Source organism: Macrobrachium nipponense, chromosome 12 (genome assembly GCF_015104395.2).
Source record: "Macrobrachium nipponense isolate FS-2020 chromosome 12, ASM1510439v2, whole genome shotgun sequence".
NCBI lineage: Eukaryota > Metazoa > Arthropoda > Malacostraca > Decapoda > Palaemonidae > Macrobrachium > Macrobrachium nipponense.
In genome coordinates, this window is record NC_087205.1 from 30,349,670 (window position 1) to 30,374,601 (window position 24,932).

General features: G+C 33.5%; 2 protein-coding genes across 2 annotated transcripts; one reads left to right on the top strand and one right to left on the bottom strand.

Annotated features, from left to right (window-relative positions):
* The first annotated feature begins 436 nt into the window (after nt 1–436).
* Nucleotides 437–19,716, top strand: LOC135224983 (protein jagged-1-like). Its single transcript, XM_064264283.1, has 7 exons — nt 437–517; nt 1,154–1,252; nt 7,259–7,371; nt 8,256–8,362; nt 9,249–9,366; nt 13,070–13,335; nt 18,747–19,716. The coding sequence occupies exons 2-7, from the start codon at nt 1,166–1,168 to the stop codon at nt 18,857–18,859; spliced, it is 804 nt and encodes a 267-aa protein (XP_064120353.1). The 5' UTR covers nt 437–517; nt 1,154–1,165; the 3' UTR covers nt 18,860–19,716.
* A 2,177-nt stretch (nt 19,717–21,893) lies between these two features.
* LOC135224984 (uncharacterized) lies at nt 21,894–24,639 on the bottom strand. The gene is made up of 4 exons (XM_064264284.1): nt 24,521–24,639; nt 23,888–24,005; nt 23,097–23,365; nt 21,894–22,539 (listed from the first exon to the last, which is right to left on the bottom strand). Exons 1-4 carry the CDS (start codon nt 24,609–24,611, stop codon nt 22,328–22,330), a joined length of 690 nt encoding a protein of 229 aa, XP_064120354.1. The 5' UTR covers nt 24,612–24,639; the 3' UTR covers nt 21,894–22,327.
* Nucleotides 24,640–24,932: the final 293 nt, after the last annotated feature.

A 24,932-nucleotide genomic window follows, 5' to 3' on the forward strand; every position in this document is an offset into this window, starting at 1 on the left:
ATGTGTCTTTTAAGGTTTATTTGTATTATTATTTTGATTTTGTCCTTTCTAATGAGAAGGATTCACAATCTCCCACAAAACAGAATGCCAATTTGTGAGAACAAAAATGGCTGAGGGTAGAAAGACATAGTAAAATACACATGCTAATAGCAATTAAACTTTATAGCATTGCGGCCATTTATGAAAAAATAACGCCTTAGAACGGACAGTATTATTATTAATTACTATTCCTCTTCTTGTCGTTCTTGTTCTTAGTCTGCTTGCTGCAGTTCGAATTGCTGAGTTGGTCGCTATAGTATTCCTGTTTATATTTCTTACGACACGCTGTCGTCTCCTCATTGGCCGAGGGCCTTCTTTCTTCAACCGTGAGATGGTCAAGTGGGCTGGGCAAGCGCGCATGCGTGATTTCATCTACGGTATAAGTAAGAGCACGTCTACAAACAGATCACACCCACGGTCACACACCAGACTAGCAACACTCGAAGTCCACTCTTCTTCAGCCAGTGATTTCCATCTAGTAAGTGTTTTCTTCTTTTTGTATATAATGTATATCGTAGTCTTTTTTGCCCGTTCCTTTTGATGTCACATCCGAAAGAAATCGGAGATCATTACCAGGACTACTTCTCTTTGAGATTGAGTTGTTTTCATTTTTTTTAACTATTTAATAATATGAAGAAACTGAATTGTTTGTGTCAATTATGACGAGGTGTTAAAATTTCCCAATTACTAATATACACAAGTTATTTCTCCCTCCATAATAGCTATCTGACGAATTATGTGACAGACATTATGCATTGCAATTATCCCTCCATGTCTAAAATACTACAATATCTGAGTAAGACTTGCCCATACCTGTTTATAGACGTGCATTAAATGGCTTCCTTTAAAAAAATATATGATTTCTTATATAGTTCTGTAGGACTTATAATAACTATCTTTGATTCGAAAATACATTTCCGTCTATGTCAGTTACTATTAAAAATAAATTCATTCATGCATGTGTGATTTCTTTTTTATGTACATTTTTTTTTTTCAGAAGAACCATATCGTAGTGAGCCTCGGATACTACTAAATATAAAATCTTAACCTGTATTTATCTGTTAACAAAGCCTGTAGTTTTAAATAGTTAATGAAATATCTTAAATATTTCCAGGATCCTTAGCGGATGGGACTCCACAAAATGTTGGATACGTCATGGAAATGGGGCCTTCTGGTGTTTTCCTTCTCTGTCGTCAACGTCTGCTTAGCAGAGGTTAGTTTTATTAAGTCCACACCCACACAAGTACATACACACATACATACATATACATATATATAATATATACTATACTTACTCATATATATATATATGATATATAATACTAATTTGATATATATATATGTATATTATACACATATATATAAATAAAGGTATATGCCACGAGGGAAAATAAACAACGGAGTATCCGCGAGATCTTTCGACGTTCAAACGTCCTTTACTGCTAAGTAAAGGACGTTTGAACGTCGAAAGATCTCGCGGATACTCCGTTGTTTATTTTCCCTCGTGGCATATACCTTTATTTATGGATTTATCACGTTCCTAACTTTCGTGATTCAGTTATATATATATATATATATATATATATATATAATATATATATATATATATATATATATATATATATATATATATATATATAGTATATATTGTCATAGTGCAGGGTCATGGTATTAAGTTTTATTTTGAGAAATCTGAAAAACTGGCTTCACTGAAAAATACTTCTGAAAACGAAAACGACTGTACTGACTAGAGGTAGCCCACAACTATGTGCAGAAAATAGAATAAACCTTAATAGAAAACTACTAAAATTACTTTCAAAAGATTGAAGGTAAACGTAATTTGTTCACTTACAAAATATAATTTTATAAGGATATCAAAAGATTAAAGTTTACAGGAGTACTAACTGGCTCTGTAAAAGCAAATGTGCCACTGAACTGCAAGCAAAACCACTAATCCTAAAGGATAACATATGATGCATGGAAATATGGATCTAGACCAGGGGTTCCCAAATTAAGTGTCGGGACAATAGATTTATATTTCTTCATTTATCTCACGTTTTGCACAAGATAGGAAAGGTTTGGTCATACCATAGGATTCGGTATTAATTGTACAACTAAGTCATCTGTTCCTGAAATCAATAAGATAAAACAAAGGAATTACAAGTAAATGTGAAGAGAAAAACATTTAATTCTTTATGCCTGTTTTAACTTATCGTCGGATTTTGCATCATTAAAGCGATAAAAATCAAATAAAACTTATGATTTTATACAAAAAAAATTCACCCTGAATACACTGGTGCCTTCAGATTTTAGATGTGTGTGATATGCAAAGAGAAAATGAAGAATATGTCGTATTATGTTGCATCCGTATATGATTCAAGTTTGACGGTATTGCCGAGAGAATGTGTCTGCAAGACATCATTGCGTTTGTAGTCTCAGCGAGAGATTTGAGTTGCCAATTAGCGATATAAGAAGGATGCAGTTTCGACAACATTTACCATGTTATATCATTACATTTTCTGTAATTAAATATACAGAATTTCCATTATGACTGTCAAACATTTTCAATCCAATATCATATAGTATGTCTGGACATATCTGATAAAGAAAAAATAATAATAATCACATGGATGCATCTGGTATGGTTAGCTCAGATCTAGCAAAGAAGTTGAACTCTGTGGACAGACTTCGCACTCCTCAACTCAGCCTAAGCTTTAATCAGGTTGTTTCAGAATATTGTTTCTAATTTTATTATATGAATATATTTTCAAACGAAAGAGATATCGGAGACTTATTTGAGTGATATGAAATGATAATCCCAGTGAAGTAATACACAACAAAGAATTAAGAAAGATTGACTTCCTTTCAGGATGAGTAAAGTACGGATGCAACATTTTAAGACATATTTTTCATTTTCTCTTCACATATTACACACATCTAAAATCTGAAAGCACCAGTGTATTCAGGATTACTTTATGGTATGAAAATACAAGTTTTATCTTATCTTGATCGCAACAATCATTCAAAATCCGATGATAAATAAAAACAGGTATAAAGAATTAAATGTTTCTCTCTTCACTTTTACTCGTAATTCCTTTGCATTTATCTTATTGATTTCAGGAAAAGATTATTTATTTAAACAATTAATACCGAATCCTTTGGTATGACCAAAACTTTCCTATATTTTGCAAAACGTGAGATAAATGAAGAAATATAAAAACATTGCTAGTTTTCTAAGTTACAAACGAAAATATGACACAATGAGCGAGCAGCCTACCTCCCTGTACCAGCCAATCAGAAGCCGCTAAACAAACATCTCGAAGGCACAAGAATCCACCTTAAGTGAATCGACTATAGTAGTCTCGTTGAGAGAAAAAAAAATTAAATGATTAATTATAGTGGTTTAATTTTTATTGGAGTCGCACTGAACAGGTGAAAGGGCTGAATGGCAGGTCGTACTAAGAAAAGCCTGGGAACCCCTGATCTAGACTTTAAAACTAACAACACTGAGCAACATTAAATGGTGGGAGCACTGTAAGAAAGCATGAGCTCCCACTGGAATCTCAGGAATAATATTCCAAGACTTGCCACTGGCAGAAAACATTGAGTGTTACTGTTGAACTACAAAAGAAGGCACACAACAGAAAGGTCTACACAAATCTGCACAGCAGGCGACGTTGTAACACAAATACTAACAGCAGTAAATTTATGTAAAATTATAAATGCAAAGTAAGAATTATGCAAAACACTCAAATTGTCAGTGATTCAGTATTACGTTATTACAACGAAATTACTGTTAGCAAAGTGGCACATGCTAATATCACTTCTAAGCGGATTTCACAAGAATATCGCAATTGCATGAGCTTAGTGGGTCTCTGAAGGAGACGGGAATAATAAGGATGGGAATATGAGAAAGAGTTGGAACAAGAAATGAGTGCAATCAATATCAGGTGAAGTACCTGCAGAACATGACTTCCAATTTCATTTACCTTAGTCCGTGGATGAGACATGAGTAGATAGAGCAAAGGCCGTCAGCCGAAGGACTTCAGTTACTTGCAGGTCATCACCAGGAGATCAAAGATATGGAGCTCCTCATCAGGCAGCACCCTGGGAACTTCAGGTATGATAGCTGCGGTAGGGCTGTCAGGCAGACGTTTAGGCAGAGTGCAGACTCCGCATAGTCGTAGGGGAAGCTAGCAGAGTTCATCACCAAGACACAAGTACACTATAGTGGCAAGTTCAGATCGTCGGACATGACACCGCTTCAGAATGGGAAGATACCACGTTTGAATTTCTCCTTATTCTCAAATTTTCCCTTACCTTATTTCTGAAAATTTCCCTCAGTTATTCCTCCTAGTTTGTGAGAAGAAAAAGAAACCTACGAGTGTCAGGAAGATACTTGCAAATGTATATATTAATATCTATATATAGATATATATATATATATATTATATATATATATTTTATTATATATATATATATATATATATATATATATTCTTATGTTGTTGCTTTTGTAATACCAAACTTTCCCTCAGTAATTGTATATAATGTTGTAAAGTGTCTGTAATATGTTTAGATTCCACATTAAAGTTAGCTTAGAATTAATATGTTTAAATAATGAATGTTAAGAATTAACAAAAGCATAACTTAGAGTTAAGAAAGAACTTAAAGTGAAAAGAGAGAGGGATTAGCTTTGTTTGCGAAAGCGGACATATCATTCATCACTTGAAGCTGCTCGAATTTTTTTTTTTTTTTTTTTCTTTTTTTTTAGTCTCTCCTGTATTGGACCAACCTTTGTCTTGAGTCATGTCCAGAGACCCTTTGATGATTGCCCAAGATTGCACAATGTTGCATAAGACCATTCTAGAACTTTCTTCTGGCTAAAACTTTTGGTTTACGATCACAAAGATTCTTCAATTCATTTTAGTAATTAGAGATTCTTTTATTGTGACAGTTAATATTACTGACGAATTAACTATCTCTCTTGATTTTTCACAAGAGAATTTATTGTCTTGTAAGTAATTTAATTGTGAAGTAGAAATAATATCTCGTTTGCAACTGCTGTGACGTCATTGTCACTATGCTTGTAACCATATTTCAATAATCATATTTTTCATGTTAAGAGAATTTTATGTTCTGAAAAAAAAAAAATCCTGTAATAATAAAGATTTTTTTATAGATAAGTATAATCCCACTTTCTCTCTCTTTGTCGTTTTGAAAAAGAATTATTAGAATTACAGCAGTGTATAGGGCCCAAAATGTTTTGAAGTCATTCAGCCATTTCTGGTCAGAATTTCACTTACCAGTTAGCTCCCATAGAAGGGAGGGTCATTCTGATATTAGACACAACTGGTGTTGCTTGTATTCCTCGAGGCCATGCGAGCTGGCCTCTCTATCCCTCTCTCTCTCTCTCTCTCTCTCTCTCTCTCTCTCTCTCTCTTCGACCAAGGGAAATTTTTATTTTTACATTAACGTAAAGATTTTGTACTTACATGGTCACTCGTAACTTTGAGATTTATTTAATTTCTTAATAGCATACATTATTTGTGGAATCTAAACAGACAGTATAAACGTGTTTTTGTAGCGGCGCCTGTGAAAGAGTATAGTGAATTTGGAAGCTGCAGCCAACAGAAAAAACTGGTATACCCAGTAATGTGTTATTACAAGTTTAAAGTGCACTTATAGAAATTCACAGTGGTTAGGTAAAATTATTTCATTTCTTACATATTGCAAATTTTTTTCCCCTATATTTTGTTCGTTGGAAGTGTTTATTTTACGTTCAGTTTGATTAATGCTTTCTTAGTGCTTTTTTTTTTGCATGTTGGGTACTTTTCCACATTGTGTGTTTACATGTGCATTCACATTTTCTTTGATTAACTTACGTGTTTCCTAATATTGTATACTTGATTTAATTTAACACCTCTGAAATAATTCGCATTTAATAGGTTTCTTATCAAATTTTGGTTGAATACTTTAATTTCTAGATTAATAGTTCTCTTCATAAATTATTTTTTATTTAATGTTGTTTAATAATTAGTTCAAGAATTAATTAAACATTGTGTTTTTCAAGTAATGATTGTGAATTTCACTTATAAATTTTTAATTTAAAAATAATTTTTTGTAGTTAAAATTTTTATAAGTGTCATTTACTGACCACCAGTGATAAGATTTTATTTAGGTAGAAATATAGAGTGATAATTGTGCTGTTTTCTTTCAATTTTATTGAAGTGAGTTAGAATCAGGGAAATACTTAGACTTTTAAAGTTGTTGTTGGAGTGATGCCCTTTAATTAATTTAATTTCATATATGATTACCTCAAACTTAGTCTGATTTCTTGTATTACCAATAAGTTTTTTAAGGGATCACTGTTGCCTTTAGAGTAATCAGTCGTATTTCATCTGTGATGACGGTTCAGGTGATTGGCTGTCGTGAGGTAACTATATATATATATAATATATATATATATATATATATATATATATATATATATATATATATATACATATATATATAATATATATATATATATATATATATATATATATATATTTACCTCACGACAGCCAATCACCTGAACCGTATATATTTATATATATTTTATAGTATATATAGTAACACACACATACACACACACACACACACACACACACACACACACACACATATATATATATATATATATATATATATATATATATATACTAATATATATATATATATATATACAATAACATCAAAAATATTTACAAAACGTACGAAGTCTCTAATCCAGGTTTCTACAATATTCACTATCCTTGTTTTATTGTTTGTATATGTACATCATACGAGAACTTTAACAATTTTCATTGCAAATAAATCAATTTTTTACTTATGCAAAAGCTGTTGGAGGAAATCTATATATTTACATTTTTTTAGAACGGTAAATATCAGCACTTTTGGAATCGTTTTTAGAGGAGAATTTTTACTGATGTCATCATAGAGAAGAATAACTTCCCTATGGGGTATAATATTCCTTGCTTTCTCAAACATTTTTTATTCATTCAATTTCCAGTATAATTTCCTTTAGGATTTTTTCTGTCTTCGTAGCTATTGCTCATAGAAACACAATTTATGTCAACAAAATATTTCAATATTTTTCTTCATAGACTTCGAGGTTGTATTCGCTGCACAATTTTCGTTTTTTATTTTCCTTAAATTTCTATTTTCTTGCTTTCAGGTAAATTTTACTAAACTAATCAGCTCTCAGGAAGTGTGCTCCCTTGACCCGACGGTTAATATTGGCACTTCCCTGCCGACATCTGATTGCTGTTCCGAGCCCCTTAACAATAGGTGAGAATAATTAGTTATATAATTTTTTTTTCCTTTTTGTCTGTATGCCCTTCCCAAACTTCAAGCCATAACAGTTTTAAATTTTAAAGCAGTTTTAAAATTATCACCGATTTTTACTTTGCATATGGAATGGCATGATTTTTTGTCACAGGCATTGAACTTTTATGGTCATTCTGTATGCAGAACATATACTCATTTCCTTTGGGGGTAATTTGAAGAAGTTTTATTTTTCGCTTGGTCTCATTTTCCACTGTGGCCAACGTGACACGTAACGCCAGATCATTAAGCAATGCAAGACTGGCATGCTTTTGGTCGTACAAACTTGTATATGTAGCTCACCTGACTAAGTAAGTTAATGAGCTACACAAGCGTATATTCCACAATTTAATGAAATTAGACTAATTTCACCTCCAGATGATGCATAGAAACTATAGTCAATTTCCCATTGGCCTAACGGGAAAGGGGGATCGTTTAAGCTTTTTATATTTGGGGTGGAAGGGGGGGAGGGGGGGACTGTGGTAAAATTCAGTATGACTCTCATGTCACGTGACCTACATGACTCAATTCTAGATGTTCGAACTCGGGTATACAGGCATTAGTGTAATGTTTCATCAAATTGCGTCCAACCTTATGTCTCTGAAAAACTACGTTTTTAGTCTATCAATATGGAGTATTATTCAGGGTATAGACAAAAGGCAATAAAATAACTAAATATCTACTATCATCTATCATTTCGTCGCTATATAAACACTGTTACATAGATCAGAGCTTTCTCAGCTCTAAATCGTTAAATCATTATCTTTTTCTCCCTGAAAAAATAATCAAATATTACATTTCTTTTTAATTCACCGAATAATTTGGCTTTATTTTCTATATTCGAACAGATCTTGTTCTCAACAATACAACGGCCGTTGCATGTTAAAATGGTCGACTGGATCGTGTCCTTATACCGTCGATGTTTGCTCTTCAGAGATTTGCACTTGTTGTGGTTGTGAGTATCTAACTTTTTTTTTTTTTTTTTTTTTTTAAGTTTTTTTTTTTTTTTATTTTTTGAAGGTAAATACCCAAGGATTTTTTATGTTGTTAGTTATCGAAACCCCTTATTTATATATATATATATATATATATATATATATATATATATATATATATATATATATTAAATATAATTCTGAATATCTAAGCCATGTGTGTGTATTTGTATGGATTTGAGTATTCCACCCTATTGTGTATGGGAATGAGTATTCAAGCTCTGTTCAGTGTGGTTGAGAGTATTCTGGCGCCGTGTGGTAGTGGTATTCAATTCCCATTTTCTTTTTTTTTCAATTCCTTTTTTCTTAGAGTTGTGGGTATCCAATTCCATCTTTGCTGTGGGAGTGACGGTGAAGCTATTTCATGTTGTTATGTCTGGTGGCATTTTGAGGTATCATTGGTGTTTATTATATGTGTGTATATGTGTGAGTTCTGAAGCCACATCTCTCTGTGGGCATTGGCATTGGGTTCATTTCCAGTTTTTGGTTGTTGATATCGAAATAATTACATACTATATTTCAAACTATGAAAGTAATCCCTTGCTGTAGGTGCAAGAAAATAAAATTTCTTCCTACAGCAGGCATGAGAAGCGAAATCAGTCTTTTATTATTACTTCCACGTTCACGATATAGATATGCATGAATGTATGTATGTCTGAATGTGTATAAAGTTGCTATTTGAAATCGCTTATCAAAACTATTTGCAGCTAAAGTTTCTTCCATTGTGCGTGAATGTACGTATGTAAAGTTGTCCTATGAAATTGCAACTCAAGTTTTTTTTTTTTTTTCACATCAAGTGTACAGTTACATACAAACTGACACAGCAATTGTTCTCGTTCTGGGCAGCATGCAGTGAGCTGAATACCAACAGCCAGTGTAAACTCGCAGGAGGGCGGTGCGCCAGAATCTGTTCCAATAATGAGTACAACGCTTGGTGGATCCCTTGTCATCACGGATGCTGCAAGTAAGTCACAGAAAGTCAATGAAAGCTGTTAGGGACTTTTATTATCTTCTAGACACGAAATAGCTGGAAGTCAGTGAATGATGTCAGCGACTTTTATTATATTCCAGAAACGAAATAACTTGAAGTCAATGAAAGCTGACAGAGACTATTATCATGTTCCAGAAACGAAATAGCTGGAAGTCAATGAAGGATGATATAGACTTTTATTATCTTTTAGAAACGAAATAGCTGGAAGTCAGTGAAGGTTGACAGACTTTTATTATGTGATAGAAACGAAATATCTGGAAGTCATTGAAGGAAGACAGAGACTTTTATAATGAAATAACTGGAGTCAAAGAAGGATGACAGAGACTTTTATTATGTTCCAGAAACGAAATAACTGGAAGTCAAAGAATGGTGGCAGAGAATTTTATTATGTTCCAGAAACGAAATAACTGGAAGTGAATGAAGGATGACAGAGACTTTGCATCTTCTAGAAGCGAAATAGCTGGAAGTCATGGAAGAGGTTATACCTACAGCCTAGGCTTCCACTAATTGATTTTTCTCAAGGCAGTTCGTAAAATTTTGCAACTCGCGTTAATGAGGTCGTTCTGAACTCAATTTCCATATTTGATTTGCTTAGCTATGCAGTCTTTTTCTAAGTCGACTATTATCCTGCGTTTCTGTTTCTGTATTACAATGTTTTCTTGTATTTATATATATGTTTTACACACACGCATTATATATGCATATATATACATATATACATGATATATGTATACATATAGTAGACTGGAGATGGTGGAGTAAGCAAGCCAAAGTATACATCAGAACAAGGGTGCCAAGAAGGTAGTCGGTTATCAATAGGTGACATTTATTAGCCGACGCGTTTCGTAACAACATCGTTACGTCATTAAGGCTAAAAGAGAAAAAGAAACAAATTAAAAATGCATGGAATAAAAATAATGACTATATGAGTCATAAAAAACTAAAAATATACAATAAAACAAGACAATTCCAACTAAGCACCTGCTCTACTAAAAGTTGAAAATGGAATGACGTGATAGAGAAAGGAAATCGGCGAAGAAAGCATTTCAAGATAGGTACTACAATTGGACGGAGGAGGTGTGTGATTCAATTTGGGAACTAGCCGCTTAATAAATAATGATTCTAAAATAGGTAGTTCGTGTAAACAGCTAGTTTTTCCTAAAACAGAGAAGTCAGTATAATCAATATTCGTATTATAAATTTTTGAGTGATCTCTAATATTAGAAAATTCTATACGATGACCAACACCTTTATGAGACTCAAACGATTGCTAAAGGTCAGATACGGAAGTTGGGCCATACAGAATCCAAAAACTTTTATAACACTGAATATATTAATTTTGTTGCTCATATTTATCAACAACTTTTTAATTATGAAGGCATCGAGTTTAAACAAACCAATAAATCTAGAATACTTCCTTTATGTGACTTGAAACAAGATTCGATGACATTTCGTTTAATTGCGTCGCTACACGGGACCAGGACCTTGCTTCACTCCAGGTAATAGGATGACCTAAATCCTTCATATGCACGAATAATGCATTTGATAATTAGCCAGTTCTCACAGAATATTAGTGTTGCTTCATTCGTTGTGAAAGTGATTTTCCAGTTTGTCCGTAACATATTCCATCACAATTTTTACAAGGAATTCATATATGCAGCCAGAAACATCTTTAGGAGAATTTTTTATTACTAAACTCTTAGCATTAAAATTACAGAAAACAACGTTTATGTTGAAAAGCTTGAAAATTTTAAGAATTTCTAAAAACCTTTAATCATGCGGTAATTTGATTGTTATGCTTACTAAATTCAAGTTTGGCATTAGTTAAATCAAAAGTTTTCCTAGCTCTATTCCATGCTATATCTATAGAAGTCTTCGGGTATCTAAGTTTCAAGGCAACATCATAAATAGTTTGAATCTCAGCGTCAGTAAACTGTGGGCTACAGCCATGCAGAGCCCTTAGGGACATCCCCCCCCAAAAAAAGAAGAGAATCTAAGATTTTGATTGTGATTGGAATATTAATGAACAAAAACGGTAATGCTACTTAATATTCGAAAGACTGAAAAGGTGAAATTTCTATCATTTCTATGGACTGTTATATCACGAAAATTCAAATTACAGTATCTTTCTTCCCCTACAGTAAATTTTATGGAAGGAACTAAATTATATAGGGTTATCAAAAATTCCTGGAGATTTTCGTGAACTGGCCAAAATATAGAAAATACCATCTACATACATAAACCATATAACTTTTTAAGGTAAAATTCTTGGTGTAACTTTTCTCTAAAAAAATTACCTTGTAAATATTGCCAAGGACAGGAGATAAGGGATTACCCATAGCCAGACCGAACCTTTGTAAAAAAAAAATCACCATTAAAACAAAATTTACTATCTATGATGCATAACTTTGACACGAATGAGGTTTGGTATAGTTAAAGGAATATCACAACTTTCTAATTCTTCCTCCAAATATTCAATTATGGTGAATCTCAGAGTGAGGGCCGTTTCCCCAAGGAGCGTTAGTTATAGAACGGGATGCCCCTTAGCTAATCCAGAATCTTCTAACATACGTAACCATGTCATCAAACTAAAAACAGAAATCAGAAATGAAGACTTTAAAATGATTGGACACACAAGCAATTGGCAAGAGCTACTCGCTCTAGAAACATTATATATTAAACAAGGTGTTTCCTCATTGAATTGTCAAACGACCGCTGTACCCTTATATTTATCTTAACTCTGCCTACCTGGACAAATCTTTGTATTTTGTATTCTAAGTTTGTTCTTAGCCTCTGAACAGCAGTTCAGTCCCCAGTATTTTTAAGTTTTTCTATATTTAAGTATTTTGTTTGTTTTAACTCTTGCTTCTGAATACATCCGTGTCGGAGCATAAAATCTTTTATGGTCTGTCTGTCCTTGTGAGTTTTAGTTCACTTTGTAGCTATTTTTTTAATTTCCTCTTTTTATAATTAAATTCAAACACTGTATTTGATTATTGAAGATATCCCTGAAGAAATGGTTTACTATGCCATTTGCTTCTCTGTTCCTGCCTTGATTCACCAGGATTGATGTGACATGTGCTTAGGCCCTTATTCTCTATCTATTTACCTATCTGTCTGTCTATATGTATGTATATAGATATATATATATATATATATATATATATATATATATATAGATATATATATATATATATATGTGTGTGTGTGTGTGTGTGTGTGTGTGTGTGTGTGTGTGTGTGTGTATGTAATCTGTATAAAAAGTAAAAGTGCCAGAAGATTCAATATAGTATATATACAAATGTGTGTATAGATATACTCGTCTATGTATATGTAGGGAAACTGCAGTTATAAATGTCATAGAACAATTTTTGGAATCGAAGTATTCTATTTAGGTAATGGAAATAAATCAATTATATTTATATGCACATACATACATACATACTATATATATATATATATATATATATATATATATATATATATATATATATATATATATAAATCATTAATCTAAGTAATTTTATTTATATCAGCTTAATGATACCCTCGATTCCATATGTTGCTCCTTTGATAATTATGACCGCAGTCACCTTACATAAGCATAAACGAGTAATCAAAATAAATTTTCAAATCTCTATATAAGTCATTTTTTCTTTTTCATGGGACGTACTAGATGTTGCAGAAAGAAGTGTGAACTCTTCAGCTGCGCCAACGGCCGAGGCTATTGTTCTCCCACCGGACAGTGTGGACGTGGGTATTACCCCAGTGGATTTTGTTCTGGATTCGATTGCACTTGCTGTGTCCATTGCCAGAACAGTATTCATTGCTACTTTGGTGGAGGATTCTGTGAATGGAATAAGAGAGCGTGTCCTCGCGGATATTTCTCTGGCTTCTTCAACTGCTGTCCTGACCCAGAGTGCCGATGCTGTTACCGATGGCGTATGTATATGAGATTGTTACAAAAGGTCCTCTACACAGGACCTTCGCGTTCATTTCTTTTTATTTTCAATTTCCTAAGCAATCATTTCGTTCCTCGCCGCCCACCTAGGTGTTACCCTTCTTCTTCTGCTAACCGTCTTGCCCCTACGATAGCTCGTGCTTAGACCAGCAAATTGTGTATATATACATTTATTGTATATGTATATATTTTATTTATATATATATATATATATATAGATATATATATATATATACATATATATATTATATAATTATATATATATAAATATCTATATATATAACAACATATATGTGTGATATATACATATTATATATATATATATATATATATATATATATACATATATGTAATTATTAAAAATGTTAATACGAATCTGTATCTGTCTCTTAGTAAAACACAGTTTATTCAAATTTGTATTCTGTTTGGCGATTTATCAAAATAATTAAGACCCATAAAACAGGGTGGTATCCAGTCCTAGGATAAATGAGGGGGAAAAATACCTGGAGGCCTCATGCCACCATATTGCTGGTCTAGTCACGAACTATAGTTTGGGGCAAGAGCGGTTTTTATACTAAAGTCACGTGCATCCACACCGTGATTTCTTGAGATATATTATATATATATATATATATATATATATATTATATATATATATATATATATATATATATATTCTATATATATATTATCGTATATTCTTAAGAAACCACAGTGGATGCACGTGGCTTCATTAAATAAAAGCGAATACCACAGGAAAATGATAGTCAGAAATCCAAGCGCTTTCGTCTTTACTAAGACATTGTCAAGGAATGAATGAAATACAATTGGAGAGAAAGGTCCCAGGTACACAACAAGATCAAGAATACCAGATAGTTTAATTTTCACCCTTTTGACAATTAACCATCCGGTTGTTCTTGATCTTGTTGTGTACCTGAGACCTTTCTCTCCAATTGTATTTCATTCGTTCCTTGACTATGTCTTAGTAAAGGCGAAAGCGTTTCGATTTCTGACTATCATTTTCCTGTGGTATTCGCTTATATATATATATATATATATATATATATATATATATATATATTGTATATTCTTAAAAATCACAGTGGATGCACATGACTTCAGTATATAAGCAAATAACACAAGAATAAAACGACAGACAGAAGTTCAGTACCCAAGTACTTTCATGTTTATTTAGTACAAATGAGCAAATGAGACGCTGTTGAAAAGAAGGTTACAAGGCAAACAAAAAGGTAAAGAAACTATACCTGATGGTTAGTCGTCAAAGGGTAATAAACAAAAGGATAATCCAGGATAATCCAGGATCATGCGGTCACAAGCTAATGCCATAGATATATATATATATATATATATATATATATATATATATATATATTATATATATATATATATGTGTGTGTGTGTGTGTGTGTGTATATATATATATATATATATATATATATATATATATATATATATATATATATATATATATATATATATATATATATATATATATAAATATACATACATATATATATATATATATATATATATATATATTTTATATATATATTATATAAATATATATATATATATATATATATATATATATATATATATATATATATATAATTTTTGAATAACAATTTGCATTCAACTCGCGCTGAAAGATAATGCTATAGAAAAGGCTACGGTTTGTATTCCCGTAAAGACAAATATAAATGTGTATAATAAGGCGATTAATCATGACGAAGGCTTGTTTTAAAGTTTACTATATATTCCTCTTGGCCTGTTGATTCTAAATTCTTCGAGTCGTTCAGGTTCGAACTTTTTTAATTAAGAGGACATCGAGTTTAAACAAACCAAGACTTGAATTTAGAACACTCATTATTTGACTTGATAAAAACAAAATTCAATTATATTCCTCTTTATACGCAACTAAGGATCTTTTTTTTTTTTTTTCACTCCATTTCATAATGCATTCGATATTTGGCCGGTGAAAACAGGCCAGATATCGAATACATTATTCGTGCTCATGAGAGATATAGATCATCCAATTAAATTAAGTGAAGCAAGATCCTTAGTTTCCAGTAACGACATAGTTAAAAACGAAAATCATTGAATCTTGTATTATCATGCAAAAAATGGAAGTGTTTTAAATTCAATTCTTGGTTTATTTAAACTTGATGCCTTAATAATAAAAAAAAATAACTTATTGATAAATATGAGCATCAAAATTAATATTCAGTTTTATACATGTTTTTGGGAATATTGTAAGGCCAAGCTTCTTTATCTCTTATGATTAAATCTATGGTATTAGCTTGTGACCACGTGATACCAGTTTATACAGAATTATCTTTTTTATTATTATTATTACCCTTTCAGCAATTAACCAATCGGTATTCAGTTTTATACATTTTTTGGCTTTTGTACGGCAAAGTTTCCGTATCCCTTAAAGTTAAGTTTATAGTTTCAGATTGTGACCGCATGAGCCGGGATTATCCTGGATTATCTTTTCGTTTATATTACCTTTTGACAATTAACCATCTGTTATTCCTGAACTTTTTGTTTGCCAGTTTGAGTGGGGGCCTTTTAATAATTGTACTATTGAACAGAACAGTTGTGTATGTGATAAGTTAATAAAAAAAATATATATATATATATATATATATATATATATATATATAAATATATATATATATATATATATATGAATATTATCACATCCCATGAACCGTGATTCATTTATCATTCAAGCTACAAATGTCCTTTAATATCTAAATTCACTCTATAAACCTCCCAAATGATATATTTTCAAATATATGTACCGAAGGGGAATTTTTTAGTTGATAATAATTTCGTCCCCCCATGGGATCGAACAACCACCGTCCAAGTGGACGGGGACGAAATCAGGACAGTCAGTGACGCTATCCAATCAGCCAACAGAGAAGCTATAAGTTCATATCGATTCTGACCTTACAAATCACCCACGAACTCGGTGCTTTCGTAATTAGAATCGATATGAAACCCCGTCTACCATGTTAGCCAATTCGAGCGTTTGACAGCACGTAGCCTTTTTGTTATGAATAATTATCACAATCGAACCGTGATTCATTTATATATCATTCAAGCTACAAATGTCCTTTAATATCTAAATTCACTCTACCTCCCAAATGATATATTTTCATATATGTACCGAAGGGGAATTTTTTAGTTGATAATAATTTCGTCCCCCCATGGGATCGAACCACCGTCCAAGTGGACGGGGACGAAATCAGGACAAGCAGTGACGCTATCCAATCAGCCAACAGAAGACGCTATAAGTTCATATCGATTCTGACCTTACAAACCACCCTCGAACTCGGTGCTTTCGTAATTAGAATCGATATGAAACCCCGTCTACCATGTTAGCCAATTCGAGCGTTTGACAGCACGTTACGGCCTTTTTGTTAATGAATAATTATCAACATCGAACCATGATTCATTTATATATCATTCAAGCTACAAATGTCCTTTAATATCTAATGATATATTTTCATATATGTACCGAAGGGGAATTTTTTAGTTGATAATAATTTCGTCTCCCCATGGGATCGAACCACCGTCCAAGTGGACGGGGACGAAATCAGGACAGTCAGTGACGCTATCCAATCAGCCAACAGAGATGCTATAAGTTCATATCGATTCTGACCTTACAAATCACCCTCGAACTTGGACGGTGGTTCGATCCCATGGGGGACGAAATTATTATCAACTTAAAAATTAAAAATTCGTTTACTTGTACACATATGAAAATATATCCATTTGGGGAGTAGAGTGAATTTAGATATCAAAGGACATTTGTAGCTTGAATGATATATAAAAAATGAATCACGGTTCGATGTGATAATTATTCATAACAAAAAGGTACGTGCTGCAAACGCTCGAATGGGCTAACATGTAGACGCGGATCATATCGATCTAATACGAAAGCAACCGATCGAGGGTGTTTGTAAGGTCAGAATCCGATATGAAAACTTATATGCGTCTCCTGTTGGTGATTGGGATAGCGTCACTGACTGTCCTGATTTCGTCCCCGTCCCACTGACGGGTTTCGATCCCATGGGGGGACGAAATTATTCAACTAAAAAATTCCCCTTCGGTACATATATGAAAATATATCATTTGGGAGGTAGAGTGAATTTAGATATTAAAGGACATTTGTAGCTTGAATGATATATAAATGAATCATGGTTCGATGTGATAATTATTCATAACAAAAAGGCTACGTGCTGTCAAACGCTCGAATTGGCTAACATGGTAGACGGGGTTTCATATCGATTCTAATTACGAAAGCACCAAGTTCGAGGGTGATTTGTAAGGTCAGAATCGATATGAACTTATAGCGTCTCTGTTGGCTGATTGGATAGCGTCACTGACTGTCCTGATTTCGTCCCCGTCCACTTGGACGGTGGTTCGATCCCATGGGGGGACGAAATTATTATCAACTAAAAAAATTCCCCTTCGGTACATATATGAAAATATATCATTTGGGAGGTAGAGTGAATTTAGATATTAAAGGACATTTGTAGCTTGAATGATATATAAATGAATCACGGTTTGATGTGATAATTATTCATAACAAAAAGGCTACGTGCTGTCAAACGCTTGAATTGGCTAACATGGTAGACGGGGTTTCATATCGATTCTAATTACGAAAGCATCGAGTTCGTGGGTAATTTGTAAGGTCAGAATCGATATGAACTTATAGCTTCTCTGTTGGCTGATTGGATAGCGTCACTGACTGTCCTGATTTTCGTCCCCGTCCACTTGGACGGTGTTCGATCCCATGGGAGACGAAATTATTATCAACTAAAAAATTCCCCTTCGGTACATATATGAAAATATATCATTTGGGAGGTAGAGTGAATTTAGATATTAAAGGACATTTGTAGCTTGCAATGATATATATAATATACTATATATATATATATATATATATAATATTTTTATAATATATATATATATATATATATCTCAAAAAAAAATCACCATAACGTGACTGGAATATCTTGAGTACTCATGAGGTCTACTGATCAAGTAGACGAAAGCTCCGGTCTTTTAGGTATTTTTAATGCACATTGTACATAAGTGTGGACTTTTATTACTTTAATTATATAACATATTATATATATATATAGATTATATATTATATTGTTATTATATATTTATATATATATGTGTGTGTGTGTGTGTTTGTATGTGTGTGTATGCGTGTGTACCTACTTACAAATAAACACAAATGCTCAATCAAACAGAATGACAAAGTGGGAGATATAATGGATAATGGATAGTTTGATTTGGCGTCAGATGCTCGTGAGATAATCGTTTTCACCCATTTTTCTCATTTCAGCAATTCCATTAATAGTAACATCGCAGTGTCCAAGGACCTTACCAGCAAATAGAGCTGGTGAGTCAAACCAGCTGGAGCAACGAAAAGAAGAACAAAATTTGGATTTGAACTGAGGGAGCAGAAGCTGCCTTCTCAAGATTATTTAATTATATTGTTGTCCTTATTAGCACGCTCAGTCTTCCTTGCAAAATAACTGAAGGATAAAAAGAACTATTATTATTATTATTAATTATTATTATTATTATTATTATTATTATTATTATTATTACTGAGAACTGTTTGCTAAAATATAGAAAAAATAAGGATATGACTCTTTGACCAAGTTTCTTGAGATGCGCCAACAGACTCCTACAGGGAATTTTTATCATTTCTTTTTATGTATCTGTTGTATTTCCATAGTAATTCTCATTTTTAACCGCAATAGTAATTAATCTAATCTCCCAATAAATCAAAGATGCACGGCTAGTATTTACTAAAATACGAAGGAACGTCTCTTTCAAAGATACAACATTTTAAATCAGTCTGTTCAGAATGAATGACTAAGTATCCCCTGAATTTAGAATTTATCCCTCCATTTTCAACAGTTCAACGTTTGTACAATGATTGTTTCTGAGTTTAGTTAATATCAAAAGAATGTTGCAGCATGAATATTCTTTGACAGGGAAAATTGAAAATTTGATTATATACCTACAAAAGGAAATAATAGTTTAATGGAGAAACTGTATGTATACAGTCCGAGCATACATCATATAAATTGGCTAATTTATTAAAACAACTTATTCATACCTCTTTGGGTTTAGCAAATTTGTATTTAATAAAAATCATCTCGAAATTGCAAAAGAATATACACAAACCAAATGCTCTTCGGCAGCAATTCATTCGCCCCTATTGTGTGGTCCTGGTATAAGATGATTTAGATAATTTGTAATAATTTCTTTATTATATGCAGTTATCAGTAAATAAAATATAATTGGCTATATAATTGGTTCCAACTGAAAACCTTTTATTAACCTGCCTAATTAATGTATAACCTCAAACTAAATTTCACTTGAAATGTTATTTATTCACAGTGTTATATATAAGAAATTATTTCCCATTAATCTTCCTCCGTTAATAATTGGATAGATGGTAATGTATGACTGGCAGATGTTAATAACAAAACCTCACATATGATGCTCATGTGTATGGGGTTTGGGGCTACCACCGGCTACCACAGCGTCCCGAAAATTCAATATTTATCGGGAAAGGGTCACAACGAGGCCCTGTGCACTGGTGAATGAGTTAGGAAGAAAGTTCCTTCTTCTTCATTGATGAAGTCTGGGCTTCTCCCATGTCCTCCTCACTATAAATCTTTAATTCAACTGGAAAATTAAACTACTAAAAACCAAATAACTAAGAAATTTAAATACACGATGAAAATAATTTAGAAATGAAATCTAAGTGAGATTTGTATTCCCGAGAATTTGAGTGGCATTTCAGCATTCTTTCCCGGCGAAGTCGGAATGAGGAAAGTAATTTGTCAATTTCAAGTGTCTTTCAGTGCGTGTGAGTGTGTGTGTTGGTGTATTGTTTTTTTTTTCGAGATGTATAGTCCTTTGTAACTCTGTTTACATTCTCTTCCCAATTCCTACTAGACTAATCTTTCAGTACCATTTCAACTTTCTTTGCTGGCGAAGTCGGAACGAGTTTAGCCAACCGTAGTGTTCATATGTCCTTTTGTGTGTGCTTGTGAGTGAGTGCAGTTTGTGATGAATATTCCTTTGCAACTCCTTTGTCCGACTACGTTTTTATAGATAGCATCACTCTGTTACACCTGTGACCTCTCTTGCGTACCCTAAACAGAGCTACATGTCATTCAAATCCTTAGCCTAATAGATCAATTTCCATTCCATTGCAACTTGACCACCAAATTTTGCAATTGTTATGATCCTCTGCAAAAAATGTTTATGATGTGGGCTAACAATTTCAGATTTGTGAAATGTAAGGGAGGGAGTTATGGATGATAAGCCTCTGGTAACGTAAACTAATGTAAACCCCTAACTTTGATTTTTGTAGAAGGCAGAAGACAAAGTAAGGCGGAAACGAGTGATCAGCTTACATATATATTTATTTAGAATGACATAAGAAAACGAAAGTTGTTTTAAAAAGAACGCATATTTAATTCATACACAACTAAATCCGTTTTACTTAATTGTCACAAACGCCTAAACACATTTATGTGTTTACCTGTATATTTTGAATTGTCTTTTACGAAAACACTTGTTTATAATAGAACGTTAAGGTGTTTTAACAGTAACTATCTAATGCATTTCTGATGTTTTACCAAAAACAATTTTTTCACACCTTGGCCTCTTGTGCCTTGTGAGCTTGTTTTAGCTAAACCAATGTGGAAATTACTGGTACATTTATTATCATTTATTTTACGTTGGATAAAGCAACATCAGTTTGTCTAATGACAAAGTCTTGTCACAGTAATTCTGAATTTAATACAGAATGCCGAGAAAATATTGGAAGCCACTGCCCTAGATAATTCTGTACTTTGTATCTACTACTTATAAGTTGCTTTCTAATGCACTGGCCCCTTTTCATGTGCAGTATTTTTAGTCCAGTACGGGCTGGTGTTGTCGAACACCTCACGCGATATAATGTAGGTGTTACTTAGGTACTTGCGGCGTCCTTACGGCCACAAAGCTGCAGCCCTTTTCATTCCTATTATTGTACCTCTGTTCATATTTTTCTCTCTCCCAACAATTGTTTCTCAGTGAAAACTGTACTCTCAATTTCACTTCGTTGAATGATTTCATAAGTCCCAGTGCTTGGCCTTAAGTCTGAATTTTATATTCCATTCCATTCCAATCGTTTAAGGCCTTCTTATTCTTTGAGAATAAATCAGTGGCCTATGTTTCTGATTTTTGGGGTCAGTCATTATCTTTTATCTGCCTTGAGTATAGGATTATTTATTTGGTCTCAAATCGCTAAAATCTTCAGTATGAGACTGAAATATTTTGATAAAAAGAAGTAGAGAATGACATGATTTCAGAGATGTTCCAGTCTTGCTTCTTTATTAAGAGTGTTCTCATTACATCAAACACAAAACTTGTAAGTAGTTAAAAAACCAATGAGCAGAAACAATTAGCATCTCTAACTTTTGGTGGTGTTTAAGTAATTATATTAACTGCCATAATTTTACAACCATTAAGAGGGTGCATTTCACCGTATCAAATGATATTTAAACATTTTTTTTTCACTCTATTGTTAAATGGGTAGACAACTTAATATGGAGCAGCAATCCTCTTATGAATTAATTTTATCATTAGCAAGAGATAATTCATTGTAATATATGTTTATTTACTCTGTTGTTAAATTTGTAGGCAACCTAATATTGAACAGTCAAGCTCTGATGAAATAAACTTAGCATTAGTGAGGGATAATTCATTGTAACATATGCTATGCTTAATATGGGTCAGCAGTCCTCGACTGAATGAACTTTAGAAGCCTTAGAGGATCTTCACAATGTTTGGCTGACCCCATCCCTATGCCTATCAACCCAGCTTCCACTACAGAGCTGCTGCTTCTTCTTCTTAATGCTCTGAAGGTCCTGATTCTGGACCCGCAGCGCCATCAACCTTCGAGGCGTTCTCTTCCTGCAGGGACTGGGCTGCAGCTTCGTCCATAGGCTTAGGCTCTGCTACGGCGTCGCCTCTAGACCCGCGACCTCCTGCAAACTCCACCTCCATGTGGTTGCTTGCCCTGACCTTGATAACGCCATCGTCACCGCCAGGAACGTTTGGTCCTTGGGAGGAAACAGGAATTGGGATTTAGATCTTCATCTTGCAGAGTTTATGAGTCATCTTTGACAAGAAGTGGACGGAAAAAGAAGTATGTTCACCAATAAGTGCAATTCATTTCACTAATGAACGTAATTAGTTGTGATCTTACTCTTAATAATTTGATTTATTTTTTTTAATGTTAAGTTAATGGTCTCTACGTTTTTTATAAACAATTTTGAATAGTGATAACGATAATGAAACTAATCGGGTCATGAATTTATATATATATATACATACATACATAATATTATTTATATATATATATATATATATATATATATATATAAAATCAGAAAAAAGTAGTGATTTGGGGGTAAAACTAGTATGCTTTGGGAATAATAGTGAGCAAATCTTAGTTACTGTGATAACTAACATTCTTTTGAATCATTAATGTTAACCGTGTCTTATAGGCAAAGCAAAAATAAAAAGAAAACAATTCCGATAAGTCAAAGGATAAAACATGGCAATCTGTCAAATAAGGTAAACATACAGATTGTTTTTTTTTTAATGACTCACTCACCTGTGACAACACTACAGCACCTACAAGCATCCTCGTGACACTTGCAGTTGTCTTCTGTGTATCCCAAAGGACACCTGGCGCCCTTCCATTCGCAGAAACCGCCGTTCCTGTTGCATTCTCTGCTGTAGGAGCAAGGGACGTAGCACATGCAGTCGAGTCCCTTGCAGGATCCGTAAGGATACCATCCCCTGGGGCGTTTGTGGGACTTGTGCAAGCAACGGCCCTTCCCGTTGGCACATGTGTCCTCCTGGCAGTATTTTCGGCAGCACCTGGTGGTGTTCCATTTGCAAAGAAGTCGAGAGTTTACTCCTAAAACAGTTTGATGTGTTTCATCTTGGCCAGTTATATTTATTGAGTTGGATTGTGCAAGGCAGAAATTCTTTATGCTTATATCTTCAGGGAGCTCCTGAAGCAATATTTCACATGCCAGGGAACATTTATTTATAGTATACACACACACACACATATTACACACACAAACACACCACACACATATACTTACAAACACACATATATATATAGATAGATGTATAGATAGATAGATAGATAGATAGATAGATAGATAGATATAGTGTGTGTGTGTGTGTGGTGAGTATGTGTAATATAATTCGTATAAAATCTTCCATTACACAAGTAAGATATAACTCCTGTAAATTCAGTTAGCCGTCATTGTAGTACATATTTATTACACGATTTCTTACGAAACCTTGGTTGGGAATCACTGGTCTAGGATGTTTCATATCAAATTGATCATGCAAAGCAACACGCGCTCATAAACAGCCTCTTCCTACCTGCAATTTTGGTGTGAACAGCTGTGCCACCAGACGAAATACTCATCCTTTCTGCAGGACCTCCGGCAGTTATTTCCTTGTTGCTGGCAGCTGTTGTTCTGGTTCGGTCCTTCGCAAGCTGAAGAACCAAGAAGGTATTGTCAACTCCATTACAGAAGTTTAGGCTCAAAGGGTTGAACAAAATTATTTTTAAGTGCAGATGGATTTTTATTTTGAATAGGAACAGCCCCAAACTTCAGTAGTTGCAAACGTCAAATGGAGAAACATGAAGACATTGTCAGTATTTCAGAGGTTTAGACTAAAAAAGGTAAATAAAATGCTATTTTTATGTACAGCAGGATTTTCTTCTGAATAGTCACAACAATAACTTTCAGTCGTGGACGATGCCGCAGCTGTTGATGATCAGATCAGAGGTTTATGACTCATTCCTAAAGGCAACTCAGTTTAACTATCAACGACTATTGTTCCAGCTTGAAGAATCTGGCCGACTGGAAATACCAGCGGCCGAGAAACCCGTCAAGACTACCAAGAAGTCGTTGATTTCTACTGAACCTCTTTGTGAAGTCTGCGAGATAAGTTATCGAAGTGTATTTGTGACGTGTTTGACTGAAGTGAGGAAAACCCGATACTTACAGGCACAGCAGGTACAGGGCCAATGAGAAGGCTGGAGATGACAGGCTTTGTCGTCCGTGTAGTCGCAAAAGCCCGCCTCCCATCGTCTCATGCATTTGCCGTTGTGGTCATCATAGCAGGCTCTGTTCAGATGAAGACGAAGTACCCTTCAGTGAGTATTATTATAATTTTTTGTACAGAAGGAAAAATAGAACCAGGAGCCTGATTAAGTTAGTGTGGATATCTGGTGTCATGCAAATAGGAAAATACCGTTCTTAATATAGATTTTTGTAACTCTGACACGAAAAGGGCAAGTGCCCTTCTCGTTATAGGGAAACTGCTGTTCATGAAAGCTGGGGAAGGCAAAGAGGCTGAGGTGTATAAATTGCCACAAAATCTGCTTTAGTCCTCAAAGTTATGACGTCAGTATAAT

Bases quoted from the DNA above. Each gene is read 5' to 3' on its own strand.
- LOC135224983 (XM_064264283.1), top strand. From the start codon at position 1,166: ATGGGACTCCACAAAATGTTGGATACGTCATGGAAATGGGGCCTTCTG. The intron at 7,372-8,255 runs GTGAGAATAATT...ATATTCGAACAG, and splicing joins TCCGAGCCCCTTAACAATAG to ATCTTGTTCTCAACAATACA. The intron at 9,367-13,069 runs GTAAGTCACAGA...GGGACGTACTAG, and splicing joins TGTCATCACGGATGCTGCAA to ATGTTGCAGAAAGAAGTGTG.
- LOC135224984 (XM_064264284.1), bottom strand. From the start codon at position 24,611: ATGAGACGATGGGAGGCGGGCTTTTGCGACTACACGGACGACAAAGCC. The intron at 24,006-24,520 runs GTAAGTATCGGG...TTGGTTCTTCAG, and splicing joins GCCCTGTACCTGCTGTGCCT to CTTGCGAAGGACCGAACCAG. The intron at 23,366-23,887 runs GTAGGAAGAGGC...GAACACCACCAG, and splicing joins TGTTCACACCAAAATTGCAG to GTGCTGCCGAAAATACTGCC.